This window comes from Babylonia areolata, chromosome 33 (assembly GCF_041734735.1).
Source record: "Babylonia areolata isolate BAREFJ2019XMU chromosome 33, ASM4173473v1, whole genome shotgun sequence".
In the NCBI taxonomy this organism is placed as follows: domain Eukaryota; kingdom Metazoa; phylum Mollusca; class Gastropoda; order Neogastropoda; family Buccinidae; genus Babylonia; species Babylonia areolata.
In genome coordinates this window covers 3,732,345-3,744,844 of record NC_134908.1, presented here as the reverse complement: position 1 = coordinate 3,744,844, position 12,500 = coordinate 3,732,345, and the positions used below count along the sequence as shown (strand labels likewise).

General features: G+C 49.0%; 1 protein-coding gene across 4 annotated transcripts in view; it reads right to left on the bottom strand.

The window, feature by feature from the left end:
- Positions 1-12,500, bottom strand: part of LOC143276901 (uncharacterized) — a 59,037-nt gene that overhangs the window by 21,373 nt on the left and 25,164 nt on the right. For all 4 annotated transcript variants that reach the window (XM_076581561.1, XM_076581560.1, XM_076581563.1 and 1 more), the window contains exon 4: positions 7,720-7,920. In XM_076581561.1, coding sequence (XP_076437676.1) covers positions 7,720-7,920 — 201 coding nt within the window. The remainder of the gene's footprint in view (positions 1-7,719; positions 7,921-12,500) is intronic.

Sequence of the window (12,500 nt, the reverse complement as noted above, 5' to 3'; positions counted from 1 at the left end):
ACACACACACACACACACACACACACACACACACACCACACACGAGTCTGCAAATCATTTCGGCAAGCATAAAGAACCAAAAGGGAACGAGATTTGGAAAGAAGGCAGGAGGCAAAAGGAGGGTGGAAGGGAGGAGGTGAGGGGTCGAAGAGGCATAGTGGGTGTGTGTGTTGGGGGGGGGGGGGTGCGGGGAGTTCTGGTGTAGTGGAGGCGGGTAGGGGTGAGAGGGTAGGGGGTGGGAAGGAGGGGGGGTGTATGTGCGGAAGCGAATCAAAGTCTTATCGATTTTTGCCGACAGGGGGGGTGGGTGGGGGGAGGTGGGAGAGAGAGTCTGGAACTGACGAACTGCGAATTGAAGCACTGCCCACTTCCCGTCCTTCCCCCATAGCCCTACAAACTACACACATATGCGAGCGCGCGCGCGTGCGTGTGCTTATACACGCTCATACACGCAACACACATACACACGCGTACACACGCACGCTCATACGCACACGCACACGCGCGAACGCACACACGCACATTCACGTACACCCATATACGCCGCCGGCACACACACACACACACACACACATACACGCACACACACACACACTCTCTCTCTCTCTCTCACTCTCTCTTTCTATCTTCTCTTTGAGCAATCCCCAACCAGCTCCCATCTCACTATCTCTCTGAATCCCACTTTAACACGTGCGCGCGCGCACGCACGTGTATTCACATGGACACACGCTAACAGGAACACACACACACACACACACACACACACACACACACACACACACACACACACACCTCTGGCTTCAAGTTTATTTTGCTGATTGACCCTCCTGACCTCCACTCTTCTCCCCCTACCACCCCCCCCCCTCTCACCCACCCACCCCCTCTCCCTTCACTTCTTCCACAGGCGCCTGACGTTTGTAAACACGGACGGGAATTATTACATCAACAACAAAGGGGGGGGGGGGGGAGAGAGAGACAGGGAGACAGAGAGAGGGAGAGAGAGAGAGAGAAAACGTAGAAACAGACAAAGTGGCAGAGGCAGAAAGAGAGGGGGAAGTAGAGGCAGAGAGAAAGAAAGTCACAGAGTGAGAGAGAGAGAGAGTAAGCAACAACAAAGGAGGGGGAAGAGAGAGAGAGACAGAGACAGGGAGACAGAGAGAGGGAGACAGAGAGAGAAAACGCAGAAACAGACAGACGGAAACTGGCAGAGGCAGAAAGAGAGGGGGAAGTAGAGGCAGAGAGAAAGAGAGTCACAGAGAGAGAGAGAGAGAGCAACAATAAAGGAGGGGGAAGAGAGACAGAGAGAGAGAAAAAACAACACAGAAACAGACAGACAGAAACTGGCAGAGGCAGAAAGAGAGAGAGAGAGAAGTAGATGCAGAGAGAAAGAGTCACAGAGAGAGAGAGAGAGAGAGAGAGAGAGTAAGCAAATAGAGAGACTGAATGAGAATGGAGAGAGAGGGAGAGAGAGAGAGGGCCGGGGGTTGGGGGGCATAGATACAGAAAGGGGCGGGGTGGAGTAGAATGAGAGAGAGAGAGAGAAGAGAAAGGGAGAGAGAGATTGAAAAAGATGGGGAAAAAATCATAGAGAATGGATGAGGATGGAGAGAGAGAGGGAGGGGGCATAGATACAGAAGGGGTCGGGGTGGAGTAGAATGAGAGAGAGGAGAGAAAGAGAAAGGGAGAGAGATATTGAAAAGATGAAAAAAATCATAGGATGAGGATGGAGAGAGAGAGAGAGAGAGAAAGAGAGAGGATGGAGGCATGGATACAGAAGGGTGAGGGGTGGAGTAGAATGAGAGAGAGAGAAGAGAAAGGGAGAGAGAAATTGAAAAGATGGAGAAAAAAAATCATAGAGAATGGATGAGGATGGAGAGAGAGAGAGGGAGGGGGCATAGATACAGAAGGGGGCAGAGTGGAGTATAATGAGAGAGAGAGAGAGAGGAGAGAGAAAGAGAAAGGGAGAGAGATATTGAAAAGATGTAAAAAATCATAGACAATGGATGAGGATGGTGGAAAGAGAGAGAGAGAGAAAGAGAGAGGGGGGGAGGCATGGATACAGAAGGGTGAGGGGTGGAGTAGAATGAAAGAGAGAGAGAGATGGGGGAAAAAAGAAGAACAAGGACGACATGCAGGAACAAGGGAAAGGGACGAGGTGGAGACGGATAGGGAGAGAGAGAGAGAACAAGAGAGGGAGGGAGGGAGAGAGAAAGTAAAAGAAAGGGAGGGAGAGAGAAAGAAAGAGAGGGAGGGAGAGAGAAAGTAAAAGAGAGGGAGGGAGGGAGAGAGAGAAAACAAGAGAGGGAGGGAGGGAGAGAGAAAGTAAAAGAAAGGGAGGGAGAGAGAGAGAGAAAACAAGAGAGGGAGGGAGGGAGAGAGAAAGTAAAAGAAAGGGAGGGAGAGAGAGAAAGAAAGAGAGGGAGGGAGGGAGGAAGTAAAAGAGAGGGAGGGAGAGAGAGAAAGAGAGGGAGGGAGGGAGGAAGTAAAAGAGAGGGAGGGAGAGAGAGAAAGAAAGAGAGGGAGGGAGAGAGAGAAAGTAAAAGAGAGGGAGGGAGAGAGAAAGTAAAAGAAAGGGAGGGAGAGAGAAAGAAAGAGAGGGAGGGAGAGATAAAGTAAAAGAGAGGGAGCGAGAGATAAAGTAAAAGAGAGGGAGCGAGAGATAAAGTAAAAGAGAGGGAGGGAGGGAGAGAGAGAAAGTAAAAGAGAGGGAGGGAGAGAGAAAGTAAAAGAGAGGGAGAGAGAGAGAAAGTAAAAGAGAGGGAGGGAGAGATAAAGTAAAAGAGAGGGAGGGAGGGAGAGAGAGAAAGTAAAAGAGAGGGAGGGAGAGAGAAAGTAAAAGAGAGGGAGGGAGAGAGAAAGTATAAGAGAGGGAGAGATAAAGTAAAAGAGAGGGAGGGAGGGAGAGAGAGAAAGTAAAAGAGAGGGAGAGAGAAAGAAAGAGAGGGAGGGAGGGAGAAAGTAAAAGAGAGGGAGGGAGAGAGAGAAAGAGAGGGAGGGAGGGAGAGAGAGAAAGTAAAAGAAAGGGAGGGAGAGAGAAAGAAAGAGAGGGAGGGAGAGATAAAAAGAGAGGGAGGGAGGGAGAGAGAAAGTAAAAGAAAGGGAGGGAGAGAGAAAGAAAGAGAGGGAGGGAGAGAGAAAGTAAAAGAGAGGGAGCGAGAGAGAGAAAGAGAGGGAGGGAGGGAGAGAGAGAAAGTAAAAGAAAGGGAGGGAGAGAGAAAGAAAGAGAGGGAGGGAGAGAGAAAGTAAAAGAGAGGGAGAGAGAGAGAGAAAGAAAGAGAGGGAGGGAGAGAGAAAGTAAAAGAGAGGGAGCGAGAGAGAAAGTAAAAGAGAGGGAGAGAGACAGAAAAAAGGGAGGGAGAGAGAGGGGGGAGGGAGAAAGAGAGAGAGAGAGTGAGAGTGAGGAAGAGAGAGAATATAAAAAGGGAGACGAAGAGAAAGAATCGACAGCGACAGAAAGAGACACTGAGAAACGCACAGAGCGAAGCGACAAAGAGTTTCAGTTTCCGGGTTTCCCAAGAAAAAGGTGTCACTGCGTTCGGACTAATTGAGATCCATATGCGCTTAACCACAACTGCTGGGCAAGATGCCTGACAGCAGCAGCATAACCCAACGCGCTTAGTCAGGCTCTGAGTGCGTGCAGATATGTTTGTGTACCTATCAAAGTGGATTTTATCTGCAGAACTATGCCAGAGGACAACACTTTTAATTACCACAGGTTCTTTTTCAGTGATGCGCCAAGCGCGTGCTGCACACGCCGGACCTCGGTTTATCGTCTCAACCGAATGATGAGACACTCAGTTTGACTGACTGATTTTCCCGGCAGCCTTCTTCTTCTGCGTTCGTGGGCTGCAACTCCCACGTTCACTCGTATGCACACGAGTGGGCTTTTACGTGTATGACCGTTTTTACCCCGCCATACTCCGTTTTCGGGGGTTTCCCGGCAGTCAAAACTTAGAGAAAGTGCGAGAGCGGGAATCGAACTCACACCCTCACGGACACAGACATTGTGTTGGCAGGTCTTTATCCATTCTGCCACCTTCCTCCTTAAAAGACAGACGGAGACAGATTGGGGGAAAGACAGCAACACATATGTTATAAATCGACAGAGACTTTTTAGTGTACGCACCATTTATTTTTAAAACCCATCAAGCGCCTATGGACGTAAGAAATAACACGAGGGGCGAAGGGGGAAAAAGAGAAGAAACTCTTCAAATCTTCTCCACAGGCACCTAAGTTCTGGCAGGATAAAGAATGAGATAAAGTCGACGAGGTCTTTTTTTTTTCCTGATACTTCGCGAGTGTGTGTGTGGAGGGGGGGGGGGGTGATGGGGGTTGGGGGGGGGGGGGGGGGGACGTGTGTGCGTGCGTGTGTGTGTGTGGCGTGTGTGTATGTGCGTATGTTGTTTTTTGTGTTTTTTTTTGGTGCCAGCAAGAGAGAGAGAGAGACTGACACTGACACATTTTTATCGTGAGAGAGAGAGAGAGACTGACACTGACACATTTTTATTGTGCCAGCGAGAGAGAGAGAGAGAGACTGACACTGACACATTTTTATTGTGCCAGCGAGAGAGAGAGAGAGACACTGACACATTTTTATTGTGCCAGAGTGAGAGAGACAGAGAGAGATTACAACTAATACAGTAAAACTGAAATCAGTTACGCGAACAAAAAACAACAAAAAAACAAAACTCGCGTCAACCGAGTGTCTCGAGCTGTGATGTCGAGCGACCGACGCCCAGACAAGTTTGACACGAGCTGATTTTGCCCAGACGGCTGGCCAGCACGCACACTCAAACCATGATTCTGATGTGGCGCCCTGTCACTGGGGGCAGAACTGAATAGAAAAAAAAACAAACCCATCTCCCACGTTCGTGACCTGCTCTGCTCTGCTGACAGAGAAAATACGACCTACCACTGTGCTGTGTGTTGAAAAAATAACCCCAGTGAATAGTAGGCCGCTCAGACTGAAAATTATATCTAAAAAAATAAATTAAATAAATTAAAAAAAATAAAAAGAGAGAGAGAGAGATAAGACGTAAAACCCGTCTCCACATACAAGATGAAAGTGTGTTTGTTTTTCTTTGTAAGCTCCATACATGTAGATGTTATTAAGCTCCCCCCCACCCCCCCCCCCCCCCTTTTTTTCTTCTTTTTATTTTAAATTTGAAGATTGGATCGTTTTCGCAGACTGTCAAAAAAGGCCGTGAATGTTAGTTTCTGCTTATTTCACTCCCTGTTTAATTTAACGTGTTTTGTATGTCGGCAAGAATCACGCACACTACAGATATATACACTAGATACATCTGCACTACCATACACACACATACAAACTCCCCCCCCCCCCCCCCCCCCCCACTACCGCCCCCCAGCTCCCCCGGCTCATATCCATCTACACCCCGAACACACACAAACCCTCCCCCGTACCCAACAAATACACATACATACACTCTCATACACACATTCTCTCTCTGTCTCTGTCTGTCTGTCTCTCTCTCTCTCTCTCTCTCTCTCTCTCTATCACACCTTGTCAGCTTTCTTCTCGGAGTGTGTCTTGGAGGTGCTATCCACCTGTCTCTGGAGCTGTCTGAATTAACACCCCCCTCCTCGCCCCCCCCCCCCCCCCCCCGCCCCACCACACAGACACCTACATCTACACCCCCCTCGCCCTACACATCCTTCTCCTCATACCTCCTCTTTCACAACCACCACCTGCCACTCTCCCACCGCCGCACAAAACCCGCCTCAAACTCACTAAACCTTCGCCCCTGGTCAGCCCTTTCTCTCGGCCTTCCTCAGTTTGAACTGAAGCATCCTGCGTGTCTTGGAAGTCTTTGCTTGTCCTGCCCTCTCTCTCCCTTCCACCCTCACGCGTTCTCTGTCTCTGTCTCTGTCACTGTCTCTCTCTGTGTATGTGTTTCTCTGTTTCTGTCTCTGTCTGTTTCTCTGTCTCCCCCCCCCCTCGCCCCCCTCCCCTCTCTATTTCACCTGGTCAGCTAGCTGTCCTCATGGCCTTCCACAGTTTGAACTGCAGTACCACGTAGGTCTTGGAGGTCCTGTCTTCCCCTCTCCCCTCATCTCTCTCTCTCTCTGTGTCTCTGTCTCTTTCCTTCTGTCTCTCCGTGACATACTCTCTCTCTCCCTCTCTGTCTCTCTGTGTATCTGTCTCTGTCTCTTTCCTTCTGTGTCTCCGTGGCACACACTCTGTCTCTCTGTCTCACTCTCTCCCAGTCTCTTTGTCTGTATCTCTGTCTCTGCATTTCCGTGTCTGTCTGTTTGTCTGCGTCTCTGTGTGTTCCGTGACACACATTCTCTCTGTCTCTCTCTCTCCCTGTCTCTGTCTGTCTGTGTCTCTGTGTGTTGCGTGACACACTCTCTCTGTCTCTCTCTCTCTCCCTGTCTCTGTGTTTCTGTCTCTGTGTGTTCCGTGAGACACACTCTCTCTGTCTCTCTCTCTCTTCCTGTCTCTCTGTCTCTGTGTTTCTGTGTCTCTGTGTCTGTGTGTTCCGTGACACACTCTCTCTGTCTCTCTCTCTCTTCCAGTCTCCCTGTCTCTGTGTTTCCATGTCTCTCTGTCTGTCTGTGTCCCTGTGTGTTCCGTGACACACTCTCTCTGTCTTTCTCTCTTCCAGTCTCCCTGTCTCTGTGTTTCCATGTCTCTCTGTCTGTGTCTCTGTGTGTTGCGTGACACACTCTCTCTGTCTCTCTCTCTCCCTGTCTCTTTGTCTGTCTCTCTGTATCTGTGTTTCCGTGTCTTTCTGTCTGTCTGTGTCTCTGTGTGTTCCGTGACACTCTCTCTCTGTCTCTCTCTCTTCCTGTCTCTCTGTCTCTGTGTTTCTGTGTCTGTGTGTTCCGTGACACACTCTCTCTGTCTCTCTCTCTTCCTGTCTCTCTGTCTCTGTGTTTCTGTGTCTCTGTGTCTGTGTGTTCCGTGACACACTCTCTCTGTCTCTATCTCTTCCTGTCTCTCTGTCTCTGTGTCTCTGTGTCTGTGTGTTCCGTGACACACTCTCTCTGTCTCTCTCTCTTCCAGTCTCCCTGTCTCTGTGTTTCCATGTCTCTCTGTCTGTCTATGTCTCTGTGTGTTCCGTGACACACTCTCTCTGTCTCTCTCTCTCTCCCTGTCTCTGTCTGTCTCTCTGTCTCTGTGTTTCCGTGTCTCTCTGTTTGTGTGTGTCTGTGTGTGTTCCATGACACACTCTCTCTGTGTCTCTCTCTCTTCCTGTCTGTCTCTGTGTTTCCGTGTTTCTCTGTCTGTGTCTCTGTGTGTTCCGTGACACACTCTCTCTGTGTGTCTCTCTCTCTTCCTGTCTGTCTGTGTCTCTGTGTGTTCCGTGACACACACACTCTCTCTCTCTGTCTCTCTCTCCCTGTCTCTCTGTCGCTGTGTTTCCATGTCTCTCTGACTTTGTGTGTGTCTCTGTGTGTTTCTCTCTTACTTGGTCAGCCCTTCTCTCAGCATTCCTCAGCACCCATCCCCCCACCACCACCATCCTCCACACACACACACACACACACACACACACACACACACACACACACACACACACACACACACACACCCTCACCTGGTCAGCCTTCCTCAGTTTGAACTGCAGCACGCGGCGCGTCTTGGAGGTCCTGCCCAGCTGTTTGGAGCTCTCGGAACTACACCAACCCCCCCCCCACCCCCCCCCCCCCCCCCCCACACACACACACATACACCCCTCCACCCCCACTGACCTGGTCAGCTCTCCTTTCGGCCTTCCTCAGTTTGAACTGCAGGACGCGGCACGTCTTGGAGGTCCTGTCCAGCTGCCTCTGCAGCTCCCGGAACTCGTCCATCTCGTTCTCCCTGAAGGTGTCGTACATCTCGTCCATCTCCCTCCGCACCTCCTGAAGCTCCTCCCGCAGCTCCACGTTCTCCTCCCTCAGATCCTCCACCTGTGGGAGTTGGGAGGGGCGGGGGGGGGGATATGTAAGGGAGTGGGGGATGTGTATGGTTGTGGAAGAGAGAGGAGGGGAAGGTTTGGTGGGTGGTGGTGGGTTGGGGTTTGTGTGGGAGAGAGAGAGATTTGGTGGGGTGGGGTGGTGTGGGGTGGGGGTTGTGTGGGAGAGAGAGATTTGGAGAGATTTGGTGGGGTGGGGGTTATGTGGGAGAGAGATTTGGTGGGGTGGATGGGTTGGGGGTTGTGTGGGAGGGAGAGAGAGATTTGGTGGGGTGGATGGGTTGGGGATGTGTGTGGGAGAGAGAGAGATTTGGTGGGGTAGATGGGTTGGGTTGTGTGGGAGAGAGAGAGAGATTTGGTGGGGTGGATGGGTTGGGGAGTGTGTGGGAGAGAGAGAGAGATTTGGTGGGGTGGATGGGTTGGGGAGTGTGTGGGAGGGAGAGAGAGATTTGGTGGGGTGGATGGGTTGGGGAGTGTGTGGGAGAGAGAGAGAGATTTGGTGGGGTGGATGGGTTGGGGAGTGTGTGGGAGAGAGAGAGAGAGAGATTGGGTGGGGTGGGTGGGTTGGGGAGTATGTTGGAGAGAGACAGAGAGATTGGGAGGGGTGGGGGTTGTGTGTGGGAGAGAGAGATTTGGTGAGGTGGGTGGGGTGGGGGTTGTGTGGGTGGTAGTGGGAGAGAGAGGGGGGGGGGAGATTTGGTGGGGTGGGTGTTGTATGGGTGGTCGTCACGGTGGGAGAGAGTGGTGGGGGAGATTTGATGGGTGGCGGCAAGGGTGTGGTGGTGGTGAGTGTGAACAGGGAGAGGTGTGTGGGTGGTGGTGAGGTGTTGGGGGTTGTGTGGGTGGTAGTTGGAGAGGGTTGCGGGTGGTGATTGTGGTGAGGGTGGGTGGGGGAGATAACGGTGGTGTGGTGAGGGTGGGGGGTGGGCAGTTATAGCCACATGGTGGGTGGGTGGGGAGATGAGATCGTGGTGTTGATGTGGTGGGTGTGGAAGGGGTTGTGGTGGTTGATTGGTGAGTGGGGGAGGGGTGGTGGTTGTTGTGGTGGTTCGTGGCGGGGAGGGATTACGGATACGGAATAATTTATCAGTCTTTTATTGAAAGCATTTCATACAAAACATATATCAGTATTATTACTGAAAACATTTAATCGAACCCTTTCATTCATTGACACAGTCAGAAACTTGTTGGTTACCCAAGGAACCAGCAGACAAACTATTTCCACCTGTCCACCAGGGGTGATATTCAGGAGACCATCGTACCTGAGGGTAAAGGTGTACCTGTGGGTAAAAACATACATGAGGGCAAGGCAAACGGGCTTGGCGTCGTTTCTCGCTGTATGATAGTCAGTCGTGTCCGACTGTGACCATCAGAACAGTGCAGCAGAGAAGGCAACTGCTGTCCTAGCTATCTCGGCTAGAATTCGATTATAGTGGACAGAGTGTCTTGCCCAAATTATCCCAACTCTCTCGGCCAAGAGGGTGTTATGACAGGATGGTTCCCAAAGGCTAGCTGGCCCCCAAGACTGCAGCACGAAGAGCCAGTGCAGTCTTGCCTCCTTGTTTGAGAGTCATATGGTCCTTCACTGAAGACTGAGCTGTATTTTAACTCTCTCCATACGAACGGCGAAAGAGACAACGTTAAGAGCGTTTCACCGCAATTACCACATCAAAATATTGCAAGCGGAAGGCTCTTATACTGAAGAGGTGAATGTTGACAAAGAATACCACAATTCTTACGACGGAAGCTAAAGTTTGGGTCATTGAGACACCCACTGGACATTCGAGGGGTCTGTGTAGAGGAGAAGAGAGGACTGGCCGTACTGAGTGAGTTAAATGAGTTCACATTGCAGTGGAGAAACCATTGATGATACAGCTCTCACGTTGCTGTTGGCCCTACTGTGTAAGCTTATGTCGATCTGTGATATTGTACGATTATGTGTAATGTTATGCCCTCTCCAGGTGTATATTTTTCTTCTTTATATGGCCCAACTGTGAAAGCTTATGTCAATCTGTGATATTGTACGATTATGTGTAATGTTATTCCCTCTCCATGTGTATATTTTTCTTCTTTATATGGCCCCACTGTGTAAGCTTATGTCGATCTGTGATTTTGTTCGATTATGTGTAATGTTATTGCCTCTCCATGTGTATATTTTTTCTTCTTTATATGGCCCCACTGTGTAAGCTTATGTCGATCTGTGATATTGTACGATTATGTGTAATGTTATTCCCTCTCCATGTGTATATTTTTTCTTCTTTATATGGCCCCACTGTGAAAGCTTATGTCGATCTGTGATATTGTACGATTATGTGTAATGTTATTCCCTCTCCATGTGTATATTTTTCTTCTTTATATGGCCCCACTGTGTAAGCTTATGTCGATCTGTGATTTTGTTCGATTATGTGTAATGTTATGCCCTCTCCATGTGTATATTTTTCTTCTTTATATGGCCCAACTGTGAAAGCTTATGTCAATCTGTGATTTTGTTCGATTATGTGTAATGTTATTGCCTCTCCATGTGTATATTTTTTCTTCTTCTTTTTTCTTCTCTTTTTTTTTCTCTCTCTTCTTCTTCTCTCATTTCTTTATCTTATTCACTAACTTGTTTTTCTTACCTTTTTCTGCTTTCTGTTGTGAACAACGTATCTTGAAAATGATGTTTATATTCAATATATAAATATATTAATCTCCACGGCGGCTCAAAAAAAAAAAAAAAAAAAAAAAAAAAAGAGAAGAAAAAGGGGGAAACAATGTATGTCTGCAATGACTGTCATTTATATGCAGTTGGAAAATGTGTATTTCAACATAATTGCAATTGTGTAGCGTCCACCAGCCGTCAAACGAAACAGATGTATTTAATCACATTCCTGAGCACGATATAAGCTATTAGCTTGTTGTTGTTGCTCCGCTGTCTATCTGTCCATGTGTGACATATTTACTGAATAAAAATTTTGTTTAAAAAAAAAAAAAAAAAATCTGTGATATAGGCTGAGCGTTGGGCGCAGGTTCTCACCACGAGGCAACAAAGTCACTCACCCACAGCTGACTGTCCCTAACAGAAAGCCCCTCTTGGGGCGGAGAGAGTGGGGATGCAACCTTAATCCCCCACAGGTACAATAGTCTCCTGAATTTGTGTGTGTGTGTGTGTGTGTGTGTGTGTGTGTGTGTGTGTGTGTGTGTGTGTGTGAACTATGGAAGTGCTGCTTTTCGGTTTAATTCTTGTCTTACTCTGGTGATACTTGATTTTTAAATGAACCATGATCTTCGTAATTGCATATTTTGTGAAGAGAGAGAGAGAGAGAGAGGAAGAGAGGAAGAGAGATAGTGTATGTGTGTGTGTGTGTGCGTGGTGTGTGTGTGGTTGGGCGTGGGGGGGAGAAGATGAGCAATGCGGCGTGGCTGACTGAAATGGAGGGGCACGTAAATTTCAGTAATCTGTATATTTGTATATAGCTATTTCCATCTGGTGCCATTTAATTTATCTTTTTAATTTTCTATTCATTTTATTTGTTGGTTGTTTTCTTCTTATGTTGGACATGCGCTGCTGCCAAAAAAAAAAAATCTCTGTACCAAAGTATAGACAATAAAGTTTGTGTATTGTATTGTATTGTATTGTATTGTGTTGTGTTGTATTGAATACCACTGGTTGACTTGTCCCGGACAATCGGAGTGGTGGGTTATTATCCAGCCCTGCTAGTTCATGATGATGCAGTAAGTAACCTGGTTAGAAGGTCAGCATTGTCTGCTCAGTGCGTCACCCTGGATGTGATTAAGAGCGGTCTGTTCAGGTGCCCTGCTTGAAATGCAGGACTCGCCTTCCTAACCGTCACAAAAGCCGTCAGACGTCTTCTGTGAACGTCAGAGGAGATGAAGGCGATGGAATGAGAATCAATGAGAATTCGATTTTGTGTGTGTGTGTGTGTGTGTGTGTTTGTGTGTGTGTGTGTGTCCACTGTCTTTCTTTCCGCTCTTTTGTTTACACTTGTCTTCACTCTCCACGACAGACACACAGGCGCGCGCGCGCTCGCGCACACTCACACACACACACACACACAGGTACCCGCACGCGCGCCCGCACACACACACGCAGACACAGAGGCACTCGCACGCGCGCGCACACTCACACACACGCACGCGCGCGCGCGCACACACACATACACACACAGTGTCACACACACATACATACATACACTCACGCGCGCGCGCGCACACCATCACCACCAAATTAGACCCCACCCACTCCTCACTCCTCCAAATCCTTTTCTCTCCCACCCCCTCCACTTAACACTTCTATCTGTCTCTCCCTCTCTTTGTCTCTCTCCCTCTCTCTCTCCCCCTCTTTCTTTGTCTCCGTCCATCTCTCCCACCCCCTCCACTTAACACTTCTCTCTATCTGTCTGTCCCTCTCTTTGTCTCTCTCCCCCTCTTTCTTTGTCTCCGTCCATCTCTCCCACCCCCTCCACTTAACACTTCTCTCTATCTGTCTCTCCCTCTCTTTGTCTCTCTCCCTCTCTCTCTTTGTCTCCGTCCATCTCTCCCACCCCCTCCACTTAACACTTCTCTCTATCTGTC